The sequence below is a fragment of the Mus caroli genome, chromosome 9 (genome assembly GCF_900094665.2).
Source record: "Mus caroli chromosome 9, CAROLI_EIJ_v1.1, whole genome shotgun sequence".
Classification (NCBI taxonomy): Eukaryota; Metazoa; Chordata; class Mammalia; order Rodentia; family Muridae; genus Mus; species Mus caroli.
The window spans coordinates 74,420,350-74,444,520 of NC_034578.1; the positions used below are offsets into that span (position 1 = coordinate 74,420,350).

A 24,171-nucleotide genomic window follows, 5' to 3' on the forward strand; every position below is an offset into this window, starting at 1 on the left:
ACTTCCCCAGAGGAGTAACCTTTAAAAGGGTGAACACTCCGGCTGACCTCCAATTACAGCTTATTTAGCCCAGCTGTCTACGGGTCCATTGCAAGGGATGAGAGTGGTGGCTTGTGCCTGGCCTCAGTGACCAGCTAATCAGACATGGGAGCTAACACCCCGGCGCTCTACACACTGCGGGCCTTTACCAAGTCAGCTTTCTCCAGCTTAATGTGTTACTCTTGAGCTACCCCTATCATGGCTCTCAAAAGCAATTTTTAAATCGCTGTGAGCAATGAAGACGATAACACATGTTTCAATACTGGGCTGCTCACTCTGCAAAGCTATTTGGTTCATTCAAGTATGGACAGCCATCCACTGTGTGCTAGATGCGTGATCACAAGTGATACAGTGGCCCAGAACCAGACCTATACCACACACACATGCCAACTGGAGATCACCGCAGGAAAGCTCTTCATGCAGATCGTAAGGGAAAACCAGAGAAAGAATGAAGTGCATGATGAAGAACAAAGGCAGAGTCAGAGAAGAGAGTCCCAGGAAGAAAGGCCAGCTTGCTCAGGCCCAGAACAGCCTTGCTGTGTCATGGGGACGCCACCTGGTTTTAAGTGTCGTCTGGATTCTGAATCATGTGGATACTCTGATATTATGGAGCCTCTCCCCACAAGCATGTCCCTGTCACAACGTTAGTTACAGGTTCAGGAAGTTGAAAGTGACTCGCACAGAATAGCAAGACTTCTGTTTAAAGTTCAGCTAGGTTTGGTGGTTGGAAACTCTTGCCAGCTTCGTGGGAGGCTGGGGTAAGGAGGATGGTCTGAGGAACATGGTGAAACTCTGCCCTGCCTCATATTAAAAAAAAGAATCCAAACTGATATAAGCTGATTTTGCAGATGTAGACTCTCTAAGGCCCTCCGTGACTCAAACAAACCTCTATAAAAGCTACGGCAAAGCCTCTGGCCTGCTTTCTGGGTCTTTCAGATGCACTGCCATCCAGGAAGGGCTCTGCTCTGCAGTAGCCCAGGATGTGCTGCCTCAGTTCCACCTGGCTGTAGCAGTTTGGTCCCCATGCAGGATTCTCTAACCCTGTGGTTGTTCAGTAAGGCAGTGTAGTCCTTAGAAAGGTGTGGCTGAGCTGCAGCTGCTGAGAGGCACAGCGAAGACTGGGGCTGCACGTGGATCCGCTCCCCCTCCCCCTCCCTTCCTTACCTGTTCCCTGCCACGTCAAGGACATGAAGTTCCACGGCCTGTGACACCTCTGCAGGTAACCGAGTTAGTCTGTTGTCCCGGATGCAGAACATGGTGAGGCTGCAGCACCCGCCAATCTATAGTGAGAAAGAGAAGCATCTTTTCTTTTCTCCATTTTAAGCAGGGTGGGGTGTGTGTTGGGGTGGGAAAGCAGGTCAGAGGCATGAAGATGCATATGATGTTTAAATTTCACCGATGATCATAAATGATTACTATAAATGATACAAAGCATTAAACATGTTCTAAATTGAATAAAAAAATAAGTAATACAGTTCAAACTGGCATGGTGAATGATGCTCCTTTTTACGGATGATGCCTAGCACAGGCGCACTGGTTAAATGTTAACTAACTATATGCGGTCAGGCAGCATCACTTAATCAGAAGGGAATTAAACAATTCCGCTTCCAAACATTAGGCTAGAGGTAACACTAGCACCAATACACAGCTCAAAGCCTGCCCTATAAACTCCAATATTTTCAATATTCTAGGGTTGAGAAAGGGAAGGAGGGAGCTGATAGGCATGAATTGTCACTAAATACATTTTGATAGCTTTTGGTCACTCATAAATTAATTTGGTAAAATTGTTTTCCCTTGAGGAATGCAAAAACACTTAACATCTTAGCAAGAAGTGGCTCTGGCAAATATATACATTTGTCTCAGTCATGGTCTGCTGTTAACTCAACAACTGCAGTAAACCGACAGCTACGTCCACATCTGAATCTATTCAAGGGTAGCTGAATGTTCAATGTGTGGTCCTCAAGACAAACTGGTTCAAGCCTTGCCTGAACAAAGAGGCCATGATTATTTGAGTCAGAAAAACCGAACCAAAGGGGAGGAAAAATAACTTGATCTCACACACAACCTCCTCCAAGGCTCCATAAAGCGCTGCATTCTTCTAGCCTTTGCCTTCCTGAGGAGAGAGAGCTCATGAAGGGACCTATTGATTTCTCTCTGACACATGGAAAAATACTACCTTAGGGCCTCTCACGAGAGGAAGATTCCTGAATCCTCAACTCTCTGAATGAATGAGTGTGTATCACTCTAAAAGAAGAGAATGCATCTTTTAAAACTGCTAATTTCATGCATAATCCTTTTATTTCTTCTAAGAATATCAGGATTGAAAATTAATATATTTAACTGCAGAGTTCAAACACAACAGATGTAAACCTACTAACATTATAAAACACAGATTTATGACTGTCTCTTGTCACGGAGAGAGCACCCTAATACCTAGAAAGGCAGGGCTATCCCTTTCAGGTCTCAGACTCAAGCTTGTCATTCCAGTAAAACTAGCTTATTCGCTATATAGTTAGATGATCACTTCTTACAGAAATACCTTTCTGGTATAAAGCAATCTTACCAGTAATCCAAATTGGCTGAATGTCCTTTAGTCCCTCCAGTTTTCCAGAACCTTCTGGTCATTACAATAAACTACCCTCTACATTTCTTTCATATTATGGACTATCACTCTAACGTGACAAAATGTCTCTCAGAAGTCTCAAGATCACTTGACCAGATTACTGTACACATCTACATGCAGCTAAGACTACTTGACCAGGGTACTACCTTTCTCAAATACCCGTCACCCACTGCCTGTGCACCTACCAAATAGCTCAAGTATGTTCACACAAGTCATCTCCTCGCTTAGGAAAGATTCTGTGTGGGAGTTATCCACTTCTGGATAGATGTAAGGACAGTAAAACTCTTCTATGCCCTAGCAGGAATAACAAGAGTGGTTCTTGAGTTTTCGAAACTGAGGACCCAATGCAGTGCCATGAAAGAGGGATACTACTGTAGCCCACCGGGCTTGGCACTGCTTAGTCCAGGAACATCACGGGAAGGGATCAAAGCCCCATGCTTCTGAGGTCTGACATCATTGTCTCTGAAAAGCTTAGGTGGTCCGGACAAAGATCTCCTCGTGGGAAGTTCTCACAGAACACCATTCCCAACCCACTCAGGAGCGGGCATCTCTATCGGACCTGAGTGCAGTGTGAACTATGGATCTGTATAGCCCTTTTAGGGCTGTACTCAGTAGTCACACCTCCGGCTAACTTTGAAAAGGCAAGCTTTATCCATATCGAAAGGAAGCAAAACAGGCAGTATCAGTTACTTACATAGTCATCTCATGGACAGACTATGTAACTCCCCACAAGGCTTACTGAGTGGATACTGCACTGTGACTATGAGATGGGCATCTTGCCTGACAGTATCCCATTTCAGCCCCCCATACAATACGTGTGTGGAGACCCCAAGCTATACTACGTCAATATTTTCCAACTGTATCCTATGCATATATTACATGGTTAAAAAAAATTGCTTAATTAAAGTAGACCAGAGGGCCCTAAAAATGAGAACAAGTTAATATCCCTAAGTACTCGATGAGAACAGCATAAATGTGCGCTGGGGTTTGTATGTTAGCTGCTGGGCTTATAACCTCATCTCCTTTCACTTTCTCTTTCCTCAAGCAGTGGAAGGCAACAGTGTGCACCAGCCTCTTCCATTCTGGGCTGTCAGAGCTGGCAGCCTCCTGATAGCCAATGTTTATGTTGTCTGGAGGATGGTGCCAGCACACAGCACATACTGCAAAGTGTGGAAGAGGAGACCCTGGTCACTCGTAAAGCCATGCTGTCAGGTACGCCTTCGTATCAAAAACCTGCTTACACACCAGCCAGCAAAAATGGCAGAAAATTCTGATTTATAGAAAAAAATATTAGAAATACCAGCTTCAAAACTGCTCAAAAGCTAGAGTTTATTATGGATACCGAGCGGGGTGCCAGGCACGGAGGGAGGGGATGCTGTGAGATCATGCACATATTGGTGAGGTTTCAGGCTGAGTCACACATTCTGTAGGTTTGGATGGGTCCATTTTAAACCAAAAGTAACAGCAAGAAACTGAATGGAACCACACATGCAATTTGGTGCCTATCCTGGCTGTCGCTGCCAAATATATGCAGCAGCTACTCTCTCTCCAAGAAGTGAAAGCCACAGATGTGAATGACCAAGTCTAATCAACACTTGAGTATTTATGGACTTCTTGCTACTAACCCTCAGTGGCTACTTCTTTTGTAGAGTTTACCTGGACCTTTTAAGAACTGTCTGACTGACTGCTGTCTGACTGACTGCACATCCTAACACTCTTTTATATGAAAAACTCAGTTAGGGACTGACATGAGCTCACTATCTTGTTACCCGAATCATCTGTGTGTATTCTGATCTCTCTTTTGGTTTCACAGGCAGAATTTGAAGGTTCCCTGGCGGTCATCAGGATAAAATGTCTATTATCACTTAGAAATTCTGGGAAGCAGAGTCACTCTTTAAATAACCTATTACCAGTTATGTAGGAAGCTGGTATTTTAAACCTCCCTTAAACCACTAATAACACCTTCCAAGAATACAAGGGTTTGGATTTGGAGTCTCTAAAAACTACGGAATGTAGCAGGAAACCCTAGTTTAGCTCTTTTGTGTCTATGTTAATTCAAAATGATCCTATGTCTAACTGTCTGCCATTAAGCTAACCCAGGCCAGACCTGGAGATGGTCCCAGCAGCATTTAAAGCAGCAGTTCTAAACTTTCCTACAGCTGTGACCCTATGATACAGTTCTTCACATTGTGGTGACCCCAATCACAAAATCATTTTAGTTTCTTCCTCATTACTGTACTTTGCTACTGCTGTGAATCATAATGTAATTATCTGTGTTTTCTGGTGGCCTTAGGCAGGCTTTTCAGATGGTCTTAAGTGACCCCCCGTGACAGTCCCCAACAGGGTGGCAATTCACAGGTGAGAGCCAGTACTCTAAAGGGTAAATGTTTATGGAGCAGCCCAGAGGCAACAGTCACACCAACGATTCAGAGAAGCAGCCTAGGTCAGCCAGCTTCACGTGTAAAGAGACTGCTTGCCCAGTTTTTCACTATTGGAAGCAGAACAGAGCCTACATTTCACAGGCTGATAGGAAAACTTACAAAGAAAACAAAGTCTGGCCTGAAATACACAGCGAACAAAAATAATATACATAATTTTAGATATCTCTTTCAGAGTCTGTGCTATAGTATAAAAATATCCTCTACTTCATGAACATTTTTGAAATTGTATGGTTTGGGGATTCTACAAATTATTGGACCATACATATAACAAGACATGACTTTCCGCACGCACGTGCACACAAACACATCAAAAACATTCTAATGTTATTAAACTTCTTAACGTTTTTATTAACTCCACAGTATTTTCCCCTGTAATTGTGTAACAGATTATTAAACAATCTATCCATGTTTGATGTTTACTAATTAGCTTTACCCCCACTCCCTTCACACACACACACACACAACTCCCCCTCTCTGGTTTTTCAAGGCAGGCTTTCACTGTGTGGCTCTGGCTATTCTAGAACTCACTCTGTAGACCAGGCTGGCCTCAAACTCAGAGACCTGCCAGCCTCTGCCTTCTGAGTGCTGGGATTAAAGGTGTGCGCCACCTCTATGGCAGTATCGTCAGTTCTAACACTTCTTTGCATCTCTACCAGCACTAGTTTAATAATCTGTTGATCCTGATTTATCTATACCTCAAAAAAAGTACAGTAAAAAAGTAAAAAAAAAAATCAGACAAAATTAAGCACGCGACATAAGAGACTGGTCCATGTGAGCTGCTTCATGCGTCTCTAGGATGGTCCCTGGAGTACCCTTGGTGCTGTAAAAAAATCCAAGATAGAGTCTTATGTGTGTGTGTCTTAGTATCCATGAGTCATATGTTAAGAATAAACTCTTAGAAACAGAAGATTAAAAGGGATATGCATATTTTAAAGGGTTTTTTAAAGATTTATTAATTTATTTTTTATAAATAAGTACACTGTAGTTGTCTTCAGACACTCCAGAAGAGGGAGTCAGATCTCGTTACAGATGGTTGTGAGCCACCATGTGGTTGCTGGGATTTGAACTCCAGACCTTCAGAAGAGCAGTCGGGTGCACTTACCCACTGAGCCATCTCACCAGCTCCCTATTTGAAAGTTTTTAACAGTATCAGTGGTCTCTCCTCTGACAGCCCTGGACATGTGTACTTACATGATAATATGTGCTCCCTGCAGCACTTGCCACACTTCTGTGAACGGCAATGAGGCCAACTCCCCTGCTCTCCCTTTCTGGGTATCACTTGGTTTTGTTTTGCTTATTTTTCCATCTTTTGCTCAGGGACATGAAGAACTTTCTAATAATAGTTAAGATTTTCTTCATTTGAGATTAACCGTCTACCTACCTGAAAGTTGCATTTAATCCTCTTTCTGATAAGAAATCATCTAGGTAACCAGTCCGTCATACCAACTGTTTGGTCCTTGCATGCACGTGAAGTGTGCAGTTGAAGGTCAGGAGCAATCTCATCTTTTCTAGGGTCTCATTCTCCTAGTCTGTAGACACAGGGCCTCTCGCTGGCCTGGAAACCCCTAGTTAGGCTAGGCTACCAGGCCAGGAAGGCCCAGGGCTCCCAACAGGCTCTGTTCCTCCAGTGCTGGGTTATTTGAACAAGGACTCTAGGGACTGGACTCAGCCGCTTGTGCTTGAGTGGCAGGCATCTCACTCACTGAGCCAGCTCTGGCCTTGTCAACTGTTTCTTTTATGATTTATTTCTCCTTTCAAATTTAGGAATGTATTCTCTGTCTTCAGATCTTAGGGTCAACTGTATTTTATTCTACTATGTATAGGTTCTATATTACACTTACTGTCAATAATCTTAAACTGAAAGGGAAACTTAGACTAGAACAAACAAACTTAAAGTACAAGAGGCAAAAAGCTGTCTGCAGAATAAATACTCTATCACCACGGACATTTCTGAACATCAGAATACTTCTAGGGAATTAATAGTTGTACACCGAATAAAACAAAAACTTTTATGCGTGTTCCAAAAGTTCTACCTATCTCATTTGACCAAACAGGTTATGCTATAGTTGGGATACTTTTCTCAGTTTGATCCAATACATAAATAAACAAATCAGCAAACATATCCTGTGTATTCTAAACTTGGCCATATGCTCAATTTCTTTTGGCCAGAAGATATTTCAACATAGCACCTGGCTGGAGAACACAAAGGTGCTATCCTCCTGCATCACACACAGGTTCCAGCCTACACTCTCCTCCGCTTAACTCTTCCCCATTCCCAGAGTACACAAAAGTAAGCTATAGAATGAGAGGTAAGACACAGAGTGAGTGGCTGGGGGCTCAGACGCATGCCGGGTGCAGCAAACGAGCCAGGTGGAGCCTTTCCACCACAAGCTAGAATCACGCTGGCAAAGCTCGATGCAGTGACGGTGGAGGAGACGGCAAAAGATGCCTTTCAGAGTCTCTGAGTAACTTACACGGTGTAAGTCACAGAAAAGCATTCTTTTGTGAATAGTAATCTCAACCAATGTGAGAAGCACATACTGATACAACAGACCGGGCCATGCGGTTACTATAGTTATTTATAGAGAAGACGTCCAGACTGTACATAAGCAGCACACACAGAATTCAGCCAGGTTGAATCTTCATGCACATAAGAAGCAAAGTTGAGATGGAACTGCAGTCAGAACAATACTTACAAGGTGACAAGTTTACCTGACTTTTCTAAAATTTCCAAGCAGCTAACAATTAAGAAAACAAGAGACATTCGTTGATTTCCAAATGTTTACTACAAATAACACAATGAAACACAAACAGGAGGACCCTTTACTGTGACCCAAACAGCACAGACATCTTCCCCTCAGTCATTTGGGGAAATAGATGGAAATGCATGCGGCTGAAGAGAAAGGAGACTGACAATATACAATACCATCAAATGAGATGACGACACGGTATAGGGAAAACTATAGCCAAACCAACAGCAGATATACAACTAGGGACCTGGGATGTGAAAACGGATTAGTTCTTGTTTGGGCTTAGATATACTATGTGTGCAACTTAATTGATCGAGAAAAAAAAAGGAATACATTTTTCAAAGAAAAGTATAAGATTTGATGGAGTGGTATTGGCATAGAGGTAGAGCTAGTGTTCACGCACACACAATCACAGGGCAGACCACACTAACTGTACACACTGGTGACCTGATACGTGGCTGGGACACTTTGTGGTGTAGTTGTTGAACCCTGATGAGATGAGCAATCAGATCATTTCTCATGGGTACCAAGCTATGATCCACGGCAGAACCAGACACATACACTTGATGCGTTTCTTTATTTAGGGAACAGAGCCTAGAAAGATCTCACTCTTAAATATCAAAACATTTCTACCTTATCGAGAGGCTAAAGAACAAAGTATCCATTTTTATTCACTCATAAAACCCTTGATGCCAGAAAATCAATCAGAATTTCCAAGAAAATAAGCAATACGTGAAGGTGTAAATGCTTAACAGCTAACTGTGTTTTGTGGTGGACTTCAGCAGATATAAGGTGCTTCAGGCCACTCTCTCATCAGAAACACTGCTGGAGATTCACTCTTAAAACAAAGACGAATCACTGTCAAATGGCAGAGGCAGCTTTGTGATAAAACAATCTACAGACCTTGCCTGAAATGTGTTCCTGGAAGAAAGGATACAGGAGGGATCCAGAGTCACTGGGAGAAATGTTGTCATTAAACTTCACAGTATTCTCCTTAGCATCTGCATCAAAAATACCCCTATGCCATATTCACTTTCGGAGCACCCAGATGAGAGATTGCCTCACCTTTCCTTCCTTACTTAATCAAGGTGTTCTACACTCCATGGGACACACAGGTGGAGGGCCACGCTGCATCTGAATCCCTTGCTTTGCACTGTTTTTAATGGCAAGGCACAGGAATCAGAGACTGGGAGAGTCACTTTGGAGCTAAAGAATGACCAGCCTCAATCAGTTTCTGCATCTGTGAACTTGGGAGATCATCATGACTTCAAGAGACTTGAGTGTGTGGGACTACACAGAGGTGCCATGGGACCACACAGGGTAAGGAAGAAAGTGACACATCATCTGGTACTGACTCTGCACCCAGTCCTATCCCCATCCACTAGTGCTATTCTACAAGGGGAAAAAGTAGTGTTGATGCTATCAGCTGCATTTTGGTTTACTGCTTACAGAGGACGACCAAATGTTTTGATCGGCAGAATCTTAGTTGTGTCCCAATGTGTTGGAGACAGTTTTGCTTAGATGTGATGGCTCATGTTAAAGGTGGGTCTGATTATGAATGTGTGCTGTGTTTTTAATCTGTATCCTGTTGCTTCTACTGAGGAAAGTTACCCATCTTACCCAGAAGAAAATGGGCCCTGTGAGTGGAGAACCAAGCTGAGGAAGGGAAAGAGGAAGCCCCCACACCCTGTACACTAGCCCTAGGAAAAGAAATAGGTGGGCCTCAAGTTTTGGCTGGTAAAATGCCAACTTTGAAATCATTCCAAGACAGACGGTGGAAGCGTCACAGCAGGGAAATACGAACAAAACTGAATCTGGCCAATGTCAAGGAAAGAGGATTTTTATATGAGGACTTAACAAACAGGAAGTCACACCAAAGGTCTCTCCATTCAGTAAAGGGAAAGGAAAGGACCAAACACGCAGCCTTTGACTGTGTTACAGGCATTAAAAACAGCAAAAGGGGAAGTTCCGTCTCACTTCTTCTAGTACAGCTCTCCCACTCCCCACTGCCTGTAAACCTTCCACAGAGGGCACTGGATACCTCCACACTTCATGCTCTGTGGGGTTACTCTTTGGTTGGCACTTCCACTGCCTCTGATGAGCTTTAAGCCTCTGAAGAGCCTAGATTTCCTCTGGGCAATGGAAGGTAACTGTCTCTTTTCACTAGATGGTGGGAGAGAAGGAGGGTGGTGACCCACAGGAAGAGGGGGTGATGGTGGTGAAGAGCCCTTTTAAAGGATTCCTACCTAGACATTAACATGTCCTGGTTTAAATATCTGCTGAGAAACGGGGTTGTACGGAGGTCCACCTTTATAAGCACAGTAACAGTTTATGGTTAAATGTGACAGGTAAACTCAAAATCGTCCACATTCTCTGGCAAACTCCCAAATTATCCACTTCCACCAACAGAGTCATTCTCTTTAGATCAAAATATCAATCTCTTTCTTCTATTTAAGTCTTATTGATATGCCTTTCTCAACTCTCTTTAGCATTACTCACAATCATTCTTGGATTCAGTCCTCCAACCAAGTTCATACTCGTGACTTTAAATATACCATACATCTATTAAACATTTAAAAAAAAGAGCCAATGTTCAGACATTTTTGATCCTTTACCCATGATAATTATTACCATATTTATTTATTTAGCAGCACCTACCTCTTTTGGTAATGACACTAATTTATTCCTGTCTGCATTCAAGTTGCTCAACTTCTTAAGTTTTCCAATGCTCTTAGGTAAAGTCTGTTAAAATAATACTTTTGTTATTAACTGATCACTGATTTTTTTTTAAACTTATCGCAACAGAAGCAGCAGCTATTTACAAGGACGTTAAAAGTATCAGCAAAAGAAAATACTTTGTGACCATCCAATGTCTGTAATGGTCACTTGCAGATGTATAATTAAGTGTTCTGAATTTCTGTTGGTATGACCGTATGTTTGAAAGAAAATGAGTGAAAGGCAGAGACAGGGGAAGGTGATGCTCTTCCACTCAGGTGAGTGTGCATTCATACCCTCAAGGTTTGTACCTGCCCTGCACGCATACCAGACAGGTGGATGGTGGCTTTGACGTGTGAAGGCCAGAATGTTGTACAGGTGCTTGTGAGGCCAGGGAAGCAGAAAGACCCAGGTGGGCAGGACGAAAGCTAAGCAGGGATGGTGTGCATAGCAGAGCCCTCCAGCAGCAGGCTGGGCTTGTGGAGGTGGGGGTGGGGCTCTCTAACATCTCAGAGGAATTCTGAGGGTGACTACTGTTAGAATTTTATCTGTAAGCCTAAAACCACCACTAAGGCAGGATCGTCAGGGAACTTCTGCCAGGTCTAGGTTCTCACTCTTCTTAGGCTGTCTCTCACTGCTCTTTCCACCTGAGGAGAAATAATTCACTTAACAACACAGAGAATGGTGAAGCAAGAGAGAAGAAAAGAAGGAAAGGCAGAGGAAAGAAGCATGACTAAGGGGACAGTGAAGAGAGCACACACAAGAAGACTGCAGGAGAGGAAAAGGAGGGGAACAGAGGACCTGACAGACAAAGCAAAGGGAGGGCAGGAAGGGAGCAGACAGCAGAGACTGGCTGCTACTGTGCTGACCCACCCCGGGCAGCTGGTGTGTGCACTCCGCCCCTGGTAGGGAGAGGAAAAGTGTGAGTCTGGACGGCTGTCTCCAGTCCTTATTTTTAGGGTGCAGTTAGCAGTAGTCTCGTTCAAGGTTTGCAGACATCTTTCTCCAGCTCAGAAGACAGAGGAGTCTAAGCATCCATCGCCCAGGGCTTTCCCGGGGGAGTCACCATTTCGTCTTCTGGATAGACTCTTACACCCCGGACACATGCAGCTGACATGGGCTTCTGTGGGATGTGTGTGACGTGAGCTCACTAAGCACACGGTAAGCTTTCAGTGTGGCTCCAAAACACCCCGTGCTTATGTGAGTGCAGTCGGTCTTCAGGCACTTACCAGGAGCCGGTTTTCTGTAAGAACTAACTCGGTGAGATTTTCACAATCCCCAATTGCTTCGGGCAACTGTGTGAGTCTATTCTGATCCAACTTCAAGATTGACAGCTTCTTTAGTTTTCCTACAAAAATGTCATTTAAACTCATTAGCCGTGATTGTTTGCCTAATCACCACTTGGGATTTTTTTTTCTATCTGCTGTTCTTTTTCATTTTAAATAATTACTTGTTTTTTTCTTCAGCCAGCTTGTCAAACGGATACTCTATAAGTCTCATTTAGATCACTAGTAATTGCTCAGTGCATCAGAAAGTCTGTAACTAGAAAACAAATCATTTGCAAGGGCTAACTAAAAAGACTGAAAGCCAGAAGTTTCACGAAGGACTAACAGTTGTCTACTGATGCACTCTTAAGAGTTTTGTGGATGGAAGGCTCAGTGAAGACCCTAACTGAAGTAGTTCTGCATGTGCAGACGAGGCAGACGCTCCAATGAGCTTCTGAACAGGAAGTCTTGACAGACAAATGCCCAGAGGACAGGAGGGAAGACGAATGAGTCCAACAGCTACCTCCAAGTCCCCAGGAAAAAGATAAAGAAAACAAAACAAAACAACCAGACCCTACATCATTCAGATCCTTCCTTTCCGCTGATGTCAGGGAAACAAAGAGCACAGGCACCCTCCATCGCCTACTGAGAGCCTAGCACAACACCCTCCCCATTAAATGAGAAGATCCCAAATAGAAACATGAAGCAGGGCAAAGAAAAGTGACAGAAGAACTATCTGATCTTGGGAAGAGCCATGGGCCAAGGAAGGCCTAGTCAACAATTAGCTCATGGTGTAGCATCTTCGGTAAGAGACTCTGCCCGGTGGATCTCCAAAGGCCTTGCTATCAGAAGACATTCTGGTATCTCACAGGGCACAAATGCAGCTTGACACATCTCCTTAACCCTATTCCCAGCCCAAATAGTGCAAGTGAACGGGGTACCTGTTTCTCCAGGAAGAATCACAACGTCATTTATAGCAATTATGTCTGGTTTTGTTAAAGCTTTTCAAACAAATCTGAGATTTGTGAGCCTCAGCAGTTTGCCCATCTGAAGTACAGGACACACTAAGCCTGCTACAGAGGGCCCTGCTTCAGATCACCCTTGAATGCCCACAGTAGGCCAGCTCCCCTCGGCCAACTCCTCCTATTCCGAATCCAGCCTCTACAGCACATGATGCCACATATGATTCCAAATGATCTTCTCTACGAAGCTGAAATCCCCATCCGGTTTTAACTGGTACTAGCTGAACACGGTTTCTGTAGCCTAGCTAAGGGCTGTCATCGTTATCATTTCCGTATGACCCTGGCCACACTCTTCTTTACATTCTGTGGTTAAACATAGGTCCTTACAGGCACAAGGGAGCACTGCGATGGGGCTACTCTGCATTTACACTATGTCTCTCTCACCTCTCATGAATGTCTTAATTTCATTTTAATAATTTTATTTAATTTATTTTTAATTTATTGATTCTGTTTTCAAAAATTCTAGATTATATAACTTTCTAACTGAGAAATTCAAACAAATGAACAACAACCAAAAAAAAAAAAAAGCAGCACATTAACAGACATTTATTTATCTCACAGGATTAGCAGGGTATGCAAGGAAAACATTACAAAAACCCCTATTTAAAAAAACAAGTGCAGGACCTTGTTTATTAAGACAAGAAAAAGATATGATAAAAAAATGTTTTCTCGCAGCTTAAATAACTCGTTTTTCTGTCACATTCTGTACTAACTCCTCACACTGGTCTAAGTTCCTTTATAAGAAAGGAAATTTGGGAGGTAGGCAGCCAGATCTCCATGAGGGTAAGGCCAACCTGTTCTACATAGCCAGCTCCAGGACAGTCAGAGGTATATAGTGAAACCCTGTCTCAGAGGGGAGGGGGAGAGGAGAGGGAGGGGGAAATACCTGGATTATTTTGAAAGGAAATACCAAAGGATGGTTAAAGACCTCTCCTAACATACTGGAGAAGGAACAGCTCTATCACTGCCCCCTTTAAAAGCACTTCCCCATGCACTCTTACCAAGAGGCCCAAGTCCAGGGCAGACCTAAGTTTTAGTGATGTCTGAGTTATGCTCTCATGAACTGTTTTGGAGGCTGATATGAGATGTCCAAGTGACTGATATTTATTTGCCTTAAACACATCCTCTTAGTTTGATTAATCACTTTCATAAGTATGGATAGAAATCAACACTTGAAAGTAACAATATTATAGGTTTTGCCAAGCCAGGATGAATAGATAGATGCATTTGAAACTTATACTACACTAAATATTCCCTGCTTTCCCTCTTTAAAAAAACAAACAAATAAACAAACAAAGGAAAACCAGGAGCTACATTCCCCGCATTGAGCAGAGAGGACCAAAGAGGTACAGAGTGCGTTCTAAAACTCTAGAGAACAGCAGGTGGAACGCTGTGTCTGGTGCTATTCAATACTCACCAATGCCCTCAGGAATTGTTTCTAGCAAGTTCTGGGAAATGACTAAGTCTGTCAAAGAAGTCAGGCCGCTGATCTCTTCAGGAAGTCTCTCCAGCCTGTTTTCAGAGACATCTAGGCAGAGGAGGTTCTTTAGATTGCCGATTTCCTGTGGTGATGGCACAGAAAGAGAAACACTTGAAGCTGGCATAGCACAAAGCAATTTGCTATGGGTTTTTTTTTCAAAACCAAACCCCAGGTCCGCATCCCAGGGGCAGGAGCAGAGAGCATGTAAGAGCTGGAGGATGGGGTGGGTACAGGGAAAACACTGTCCTCTGAGCGTGCACTCGAGAGCTCGGTCGGATGTGGCTACCTGCACAAGATGAACCTGGGCAAAACTCAAGCACAGACTGGGCAGGGCTCCCAAAGCCTCGCCCCAGTGAGGAGCAGATGGCAGAGGACGGCTGACTGCTGGGGAAGGGGTCATTTGTCTTTGGGAATGTGGCCCAGTGGTGGGTAGCCCCACACCCATGAGCACATGGGCAGCACTGGACTCGGTGGGTCTGAATGGAAAAGGAAACAAAGGGAACACAAAGTTGGGAAGGGAGGAGGCGGGATGAGGGGGAGCGGGGAGGAGGGGAGCCAGCCGAGGGGAGGCATGGTCAAAACACAATGTATAAACCTGTATGAAAAACTGTCTTTAAAAACCCTCAGTTACTGGGCTAGAGGGATGCCTTGGTGGTTAAGGAGGCCGGCGACTCTTCCAGAAGCCTTGGGTTCAATCCCTAGCACCCACATGCAAGCATATCACCTTCTGTGACTTCAGCCCCAGGGGCTCCAATACTTTCTTTTAGCCTCCAGGGGCCCTGAACAAACCTGCATGAAAGCATGCGTGACGGTAAAACCACTCACTCGTAAAATACTAAAATGAGGTGAGATTATTTACGGTCTCAGTTCTAAGAAGGTTACTTTACCACAAATCTGGGCATAAATACATGAGTAAATTTCTGGACCCCTTTCTGATGAAAATGATAAACTATATGAATCACAGGCTGGGGGTGTGAAGGAGGCTTTGGGCTTAGTACACTTGATATATAGGCAAATGAGACTTTTCAACAAGCACTTACAGAAGGATCAATTGGAGCTCCAATTCCTTTGTGATTAGAATGCCATGGTCATTTACACACATCTGCACAGCCACACTCTGCCTCCTTCTATTGTCAGGTGGCTAGTATTTTACTACACTCCAGACATTCCACAGTATTCTCTCCCACCGAGAGTTCTCTCCTCAAGGATTCTACACGCGCTCCAGTGAAATCTAAGTATCAGCCAAGGCTACAGCAGGTTGCTCATTTGCTTCTCTTTCTGAGCTGCAGCTCGCACCTCGGAAGTAGAGTCTAATTAGTTGCTCATCTTCCTTAGTCAGTCAGTGACATCATGGTAACCTTGGCAGCGGTGTAACAGTGACAGCTAAAATTTTAGACGCGTGCTTCCTTCTGGCGTCAGACTTCCTGGCCTTCATCTGTCACTCCCCACCCACAGCTCACAGCCCCATCTCTGCTGGGCCAAACAGTCAAGTGGGCAGTGTGCAAACTGTTTTAAAATATGACCGCCTACATGCCCACACCCTGAAAGGCACAGAGTCTTTGAGCACTCAAGATCCAAACTCTGCAACAGAGGAGGAAGGGAGTATGGGGAAGTAGCGTCTGTTGTGTGGGAAAGGCTTTTCTATGGAGGCTGGACTCCACTCAAGTGACTGCCCAAGGCCCGTTTGGTTCATCTAGAACATGGGTCTCACAGCTGCTACCAGCAGGAAGCCACGAGGCACTCCAGCTTAAACTGTGAGTGCTCTGAGGACAGTGGGAGCTCGTAAATATTGCTTTTACATCAACCACCATGGGGAAATGTAGTCAAAATTACCTCGAAGCACTTGGGCACATCACTAAACAGTAGCAGAGATTTACACTGTCAGAATTATGGCCTTTGTAATTTACAGATCTGCTGGGCTTGATCTAAGTTATACTGGGAAGTAAGATGAGGAGAGAGACTTCTATGTCGTCAGAGGTGGTGGGCTGTAGTTTTCAATCTCCCTGTGGCAAGATGCACAATGGTGAAAGCTGCTTCCAAATGTGCTTCCTAAACAATGCTCCTTGTCCTTGTGATCCTCTAGAAAGACCCAGAGATGCAGAGAACACACACACACACTTTAGTGTTGCGGCTAGACACTTTTGGGTACGCACTGAAGTTCCCACTAACCTGAGGTAATTCAGACAGCTGATTTCCATCCAACCAGAGATCCTTCAGATGTAGGAGTGCCCCAATTGATTCTGGCTGAAACAAAAGGTAACATTATAGTAACAAGACCCCAGACTTCCATCTTCCATTATGGAAGGAAGAATCATCAAATGGGAACAGGGTACCACAGCCAAGCTAGTTGTTACTTTTCTCATATCCACACTGTCCCTGAAACTACCCCACACCTAGAATGCAAACCTGCCCCAGTGCTCAGATCTCTGGTCCTGACTCTCCCCATACCATGTTTCTTGGCCACTGTGGACTGAAGTACATTCCTTCAGTGTTTGAAGCTGAAGCACTGTCAAGCTGTGCTTTCAGAAACACATCTCCAGTGACTCCTCAAAACCATCTTGATCTTAATGACCGAGAAGCATCAAATCTTTGAGATACACACTTACCAAATTATAGATTTCATTGTTTCCTAAATCAAGTTCTTCTAGTCTCCTTAGTTGAGTAAGAGAGCTGTTGAAACAACCAAGAACAAGGAAAACACTCAGAGACGCTAGAGGCACGCAGAGTCGTAACACACATCCTTTCCTGGACTAGCTTCTAAAAGCATGGCTCATGTGGCTGGGGAAGGAAGGACTACACTCCCAGTCAGTGCACAAAACCCCATCTTATTTCCCCCAGAGACTCACTCAGGAAGATATGTAAGAAGATTCTCTCTCAGTTCCAGTGAAGCCAGGTTATAGAGACTAGAAATGCAAAGAAGAAACTGGTGTTAAGGAAATGCCTTCGACGGTCCCACTCTCCAGTCTACTGTCCACATCCCCCACATGCTGCTCTTATTAAAAACCTTTTCCCGTTACTCCTCAGGATAAAAATGTTTACCACTACCAGCTAACATAACCTTTACTTCCCAAATTTCCCTATAATGGCATTGATAAAAGTACAGCGTTTTAACCCACAAATCCCTTATACATTAGACATGTGGAAATAACTTATTAGCCACTAAAGATGACCACTCCCTGAACTAAGAGAGAAGCCCAACTATGGGCCTCTCAACTGCAGAATGTTAAAAATGTGCTGTCATAAGAAGAGTGGGTGCCTTTCATCCTAAGGGGCTAGGAGTTCCTAGCAGACTGCCTTGCTCTGTCCAAGGAGATGGCTCAGTGCATGAAGGTATTTGCCACGAAGCCTGACAACATGAGTTCACCCCCATCTCCCAGGATCTGCTGGTGCAAAGAGAGAACCAATTCCTGCAAACTGTTTTCTGACCTTCATTGTGGCATGCTGCATGGGGTTGGTCTTATGCTGCCGTATATTCAACTGCTAAATACTGGCCCCCAAGGCCTGGTTGCACCCCAGTCAAGGAGACCCTCATGTACACCAAATGATGCCGTGTAAACCTTTGCCTCCCAAATTATCTCTAGTTGGTTAATAAAGATGCCTACAGCTTAGGCTAGGCAGAAGAGATGGGATGAAGGTTCCCCAGCTTGGGGTTCAGGCAGGACCCATGAGAAGAGTGAGGAGGAACAAGGCAGGAAATCACCATGGGGTAGGTGAATCCTGAGGTCATGACCCCGGGGGAGGGCTGGCCTGAGGAAGTAGAAGCAGCCCAGGTGGACTATGGCAAGTGGCATCTCGGGGATCATCACAGGAAAGTGGACAAAACAGCACAGAGGGTTGATGTCTGCTTAGCTCTAGTGCTTGTAAGCTTATTATGAGTCTAAAGGCGCTGCGTCTCTTTATTTGAGAACTATATGGTCTAAGTGGAGTAGAAACCCCTAACAGATAAAGGCAACAAGGGTATGTAGCCAGTCCCCAGAATAATAATAACCACAACAGCATGGCACAGTCTAAATCCCCTTTAATTTGTCCAGGATAGTATATTGGGAGGCTCTGACCATACAACTGACTTGCTACTGTAGCTATGCTGACACTGACTCTCGTGCCTTTCACATATAAGAGAGCCAATCAGGACACTATGGAGCAGGCAGACTCTCTCCCCTGACAATGATTACCTGGGACAGAGTCAGTATGTCACCAGCACAAGTTCCACATACTGAGCCAACTGAGCACTGCATGGTGCAGAGTCCACAGAGTGACCAACCTTCATCTCACAGGCTCCGTGCCAACCCCAAGTAATTCTGCTAATATCACTTTAGATCTGGAGGGATTTTATCTCTCAGCACCCAGGAGTCAGAAGCTACATCAACACTAATCTGCCTTCATCGTTTACTCTCTCTCTCTCTTTAAAGAATTATTTCTTTTATTTTATTTATATGATTACACTGTAGCTGTCTTGAGACACACCAGAAGAGAGTATCGGATCCCATTATAGATGGCTGTAAGCCACCATGTGGTTGCTGGAACTTGAACTCATGACCTCTGGAAGAGCAGTCAGTGCTCTTAACCACTGAGCCATCTCTCCAGCCCACTCTCTGTTGTTCCAACCACAAACAACAATACTAGGATCACATGGGCTAAAAGGCTGATTTTATAACACCAGAAAGCATAAATATGATAAACATACTGATACAGATATGTATCTGTATATACATAAATTCTCAACATTCGTTTGCCAAAAGTATTTTTAACTATATTATGGACTGTTTAGTTTCTGTATCCTATCCAGTTAAAACTGGACAGCAGTGAAGAGGACAATGTTCTACCAGAGGACCTGGGTTCAGTTCCCAACACCCATATGCAAGTTCACAACAGTCTCTAACTCCATCCAGACCCAGGGGCTCCAACCTTCTCTTCTGGCATTCATGGGCACTGTGTGCATACAGTACACACTCATCCACCCATACACATAAATATAAAACATTTAAAACGAAATAGGAGTGTTCATCAAAGGACAAAGCAAACAGGCAAAGTTGTCAAATGTACATGATCAAAGAAAATCTAACTCCTTGCTTTAAATAAACAAGCATGGACTTAATCCAGTGTGCTCCCGATGGAATGGAGCCAGCTGGGAGTTCTAGTTTTACACTCTTTCTTTCGATGACGTGTTCATAGGGAAGGACTGCCAGGGTGTGTGTGTGTGTGTGTGTATGTGTGTGTGTGTTGCTATCCAGTACTCACCTGCACAACACTAATAATTGCCCCAAATAAAAGCAAAGGTTTGATTTCAGAGGCATGTGTTCATGTCACTGCACCAGCATTACTGGAAAAGTGGTAAGCCCCTATGTGTATTCACTTAGAGTCTTTAAAAACAAAAAAAATCATTGGTTGAATTGTCATGTTATCACTTACTCCCATATCTATTTTGACAAACTGAGAACTAATCAACTGAAACAGGAGGAAAAGTCCTTTGCATCAGGAAAGCTCACGTACAAGGCATCATCAAATGCCCTTTAAGATTCCTAAAACTCTTTTCTTTTTTAATTATGTGTTTAGGTTTGTGTGGGGGGGGGGGTGTATGCGCAGGCGCACACATGTATGTCTGTACACAGGTGTCTACAGAGACCAGAAGACAGCATCAGGTCCCACGGAACTGCAGTTACAGGCAGCTCTGAACTGCCTGATGGTGGGTGCTGAGAACAAAACCCGGGTCCTTTGCAAGAGCAATACATACTCTTTACCCCTGAGCCACCTCGGCAGCCCCATCAAATGCATTTGGAAGCTGTTATTGACATATCATGTTTCTGAAGCTTTGGTCTGAGCAATGTACACATGAAACACAGAAGGGAGCCTGGAGAGAGGGGAGGGCACCTCTCACACCACTTCTGACTGGATCGGTCACAACCACCTTGTGGGCAACATTATGGCAACACAAATGGAAGACTGAGGGCATCCCTCGTCAGGAGGGAGCAAAGCCACAGCTCACCCTGGCCCCAGGCAGGGAGGGCCCTCCCACTGGACTCTCAGGCATTTTAAGAGCTCACAACTAGCTGAAAGTTCCCAGTTACACATTCAAACCACTTGTCATGTTTACTTAAAGAAGATAAATATATATGCAAATGCACAAACATATACATAGTTTAAATGCAGTGACTCCACTTAGGGTGATAGTACTCCCCCTCAACTCCAGGGTCATAGACTAACAAAACCCCAAGTGCTAGGCATGGGGAGCCTTGATTCCAGCTGTTGGTCAGGGGAGTCCAAGAAGACTCCACAAACAGTACAGGCTATGGCTGTTCCTCATGGTTGCCTCCAGAACTCAAAGGTAACAGCCTACTGCTGAGACAGCACACACTTCAGCACAGGACTTGGAGGAACTGAGCTGGAACTGACCTGAAAGCCTCCTCCCTGAGGATCAATGCGCATATCTACAGCTGCACTGCTAAGCTCCCAGTGGGGGAGATCAATCTCTAGCCTACACTGCTTCTTGCAGCCAACATGACTTCACAAGTGATCAAAATACAGAAAGCAGGGTGTGTGTGTGTGTGTGTGTGTGTGTATGAGGGGGGGACGGGACTCAACCACAACTGATACATCTACAGCACAACCCCTATACTGCAGGCTCAGGGAATACAATGGGAGAGGGGCCAGAAGGACTGGGAGAGCAACAGGGAGGACCAGCCCTAAACAGAAATGCATACAGATAGGAAGAGTACTCAGCAGATAGATAGATAGATAGATAGATAGATAGATAGATAGATAGATAGATAGATAGATAGATATAGGACAGACAGACAGACAGAATTGTTTTACAGGCCGTATGTGGGAGGGGCCATGAGAGAGAGAGAGAGAGAGAGAGAGAGAGAGAGAGAGAGAGAGAGANGAGAGAGAGAGAGAGAGAGAGAGAGAGAGAGAGAGAGAGAGAACTGAAGAGTTGTGAGTCTGAAAGGAAGCAGAGGAACTTGAGAAGCATTGGAAGGGAAAAGAAGGGGTAAAAATTATGTAAATACAATACTTGTGTACAGAATTTTCAAAAACTAAAATACTACATGTATGTGCACATGTGTATAAAGACATTGTGTGTGTATCTTTTAAGATCCACATGTTCAACAAAAGATTTTCCTTCCATATTTATTCCCTTCTAAAGCACCCTCATAATTACTCTCCAGAAGACGTTTTAGCTAGAATTTTCCTTTATTCAAAGATAAGCAGGTATGACTCCACAGTGTTTTTTAACGGGTTCAAAAAAAGAAAACTCTGTGTGTGTGTGTGTGTGTGTGTGTGTGCGACTGGCCTGTGTGTAGGTCATGTAGGTCATATCCGCATGGTTGATGTGCATGGAGACTAGACAAGGGCACCAGATGCCCTGGAACTGGAGTCACAGATGCTTGTGGACCATCATGTGGATACTGAGAATTGAACCTGAATCCTCTGCAAGAGAAAAAGGTGCTCTCAGGCGATTTGCCCTCCCCACCCTGCCACAGTGAACTGGAGACTGACACCTCCCGGACATCTGCAGCGTGCTCCTCCTCCTCCTCAGCATGTCTTTTTTACTTTTTTTTTTTTTAACCTTGCACATACTGTATTTTTAAAACTGCTATACAGTGCCTCATTACCCACACAAATCTTATTTTTAAAAATCATCCCCTATTAATAAGCACCTCATCTTTCAACTTTGATTCCTGGCAAGTTAAATGTCTGTGAAGCCCTGCTGGAATGGCCTCACTGTCCTGTAGGACTTGAGAATTACCTCTTGCCACTAGCCCTAGCCCTGCCTTCAGGCAATGGCAGGGTACAAATGCTAAGTAGCTGGCCGGAAGCACAGGAAGCAGGCCCCTGGTCTCACACACTTCAGAACAGCAGCGCACAAGTCACATCCTCTCTGAGTTAGAATGGAGGCTGACTGTATTTTTAGGATTCTATTTCAAGGGACTGAATGAATGGTTATTTTGAGACATTTACATTTTTTAAAAACTGTTTTTAAATACTTTTTAATCCAATTTGATTCCACCTATTTTCATTATCTAGAAAATAGAATGAAAGATACTTAAACCAACCAAACAAATGCAAAATCATTTAATATATATATATATATGTATATAGTAGCAATTTGAGTGAAAAAAAAAGCAGAAAACAATTTTGCTGGTGAAAGTATTACTTCTGCTTTTAAAACAGCATGTTATAGCAATCCCCAGACTTCAAAACGGACTTATTTAATAAGGCAGTTTTCTCCAAGGTTTTTGTCTCCTACCACACAGCTGAGCAGCCCAGTGCCAGCTCAGTCAGCCACTGCCCTGGGGCTTTACTTAGTTCAAGTCCACTGGAATCAAGGTCACTGGCTCCAAGGGCAGCATATACAAAATCCTACCCACATGTTCTAGCTCAGCCTGCCAGGGAACCTAAGGGCTGCCTACTCAGTCTATTTCTACCACCAAATTATCATAATTACATGTTTACTGATAAGAACTCTTCAGTGACCAATGGCTGTGCCAGGACTACACTGGCGAGGCATAGACATTTCTGCTATTCTAAGCAGGCTATGCTGGGAGGAGAAAAATTTAATCAAAGAAGAACACTTAGGCCACCTTTCCTTTTTAGAGCATTAACTTCACAGCAAGTAGTGGGGACTTTTCACGGCAACCTTACACAGGTCCAAGACAAGGCAGCAGCACACTGCCCGACTGGGCCGCAGCCTTCCCAGGCCCTCAGCACTGTCTGCTAGTTCCCACTGGGGTCTTGTGCCCCCCCCAAACCTTCACCCCCCCACACCACCTCTGCCCCCACCCTGCATCACTTGAGCTCCACAGAGATGGGCTGGCGTGTGTCTGCTTGCTCGCTGGGAGCAAGCCATTTGGGCTGGTGACCTCAGGGCGATTCATCAATTAAATTCTTTCTGGAGTGTACTAGTCTGTGTTTTAGCACATTTCTGCACACGCTATGCAAACATTACTAATTCCTGAAAATGTTTACTCGCTTCAAAAGAATCAAAGTCATTCTTGCATGGACATGTTTTTAATTCTTTCCAGTACATATAGCTAGGAGAATTCATTAAACTTCAATCCTCAGTCTTCAAACCTGTTCTGCCCTTCAGCCTCTTACAACTGCCGCTTCTTTCCTTTAGAGACCTGGGCACACTCGCCACTCTGCATAAACAGGGTTAGATGGATGTGCCCTTTAGGGTCTGACTTTTCTAAGTATCATTTCAAGACTCATTCGTGTGGATGCATGAGCAGTACTAAATTTCTCTTGCAGTAGTTTACCGATGGAAGCACATTCACTCATGGATCCAAGTTTGAGTGGTTTCTACCGTCAGGGTTTTATGAAGAACACTGCTATGAACTCACCAGCAAATTTGTGCTTGGACATGTCTTTAATGCTCTGGAGTACACATGGCTAGGAGAACAGCTGTGTTACGTGGGAACTCAGCTCAGCCCGGAGAGAGAATCTGCCCAAGCTGCTGCAATCAGGCTGCGCTACTGAACTTTCCCACCAGCGCTAGGTAAAGGTTTCAACTTCTCTAGACCTTCAGTGACACTTGCTACCACGTGACCTTTAATAGTCACCCTCGCAGATGTAACGTGCAAACGCACAGAAAGACCCATGACCTAAAGCATTAAGACTGTGGAAAGGAAGAAAAAAATAAGTGTGCTTCCTGGGGGAAGGATGCAATTTAAAAAACAGCAATATCCACAGGGAGCCACTCATTCTGCAGCTGACCCGACCTTGACCATCCACAGCAGCGCAAACACAGGGTTACTTATCACCACTCTGCAGAAGATGCTAAGGGTGGCTGGTGCCAGACTTGGGACCAAGGGTGGGGAGGGGGGGATGGAGGGGGG

General features: G+C 44.3%; 1 protein-coding gene across 7 annotated transcripts in view; it reads right to left on the minus strand.

The window, feature by feature from the left end:
* Positions 1 to 24,171, minus strand: part of Lrrc1 (leucine rich repeat containing 1) — a 177,458-nt gene that overhangs the window by 73,320 nt on the left and 79,967 nt on the right. For all 7 annotated transcript variants that reach the window (XR_002378776.2, XR_002378778.2, XM_021172927.2 and 4 more), the window contains 7 exons: positions 17,182 to 17,238; positions 16,942 to 17,005; positions 16,505 to 16,579; positions 14,273 to 14,417; positions 11,798 to 11,916; positions 10,512 to 10,595; positions 1,204 to 1,319 (listed from right to left, as the gene is read on the minus strand). Coding sequence is in view for 5 of the 7 variants with exons in the window: in XM_021172927.2 (XP_021028586.1) it covers positions 1,204 to 1,319; positions 10,512 to 10,595; positions 11,798 to 11,916; positions 14,273 to 14,417; positions 16,505 to 16,579; positions 16,942 to 17,005; positions 17,182 to 17,238 (660 nt within the window). In the remaining 2 variants the exon portion in view is untranslated. The remainder of the gene's footprint in view (positions 1 to 1,203; positions 1,320 to 10,511; positions 10,596 to 11,797; positions 11,917 to 14,272; positions 14,418 to 16,504; positions 16,580 to 16,941; positions 17,006 to 17,181; positions 17,239 to 24,171) is intronic.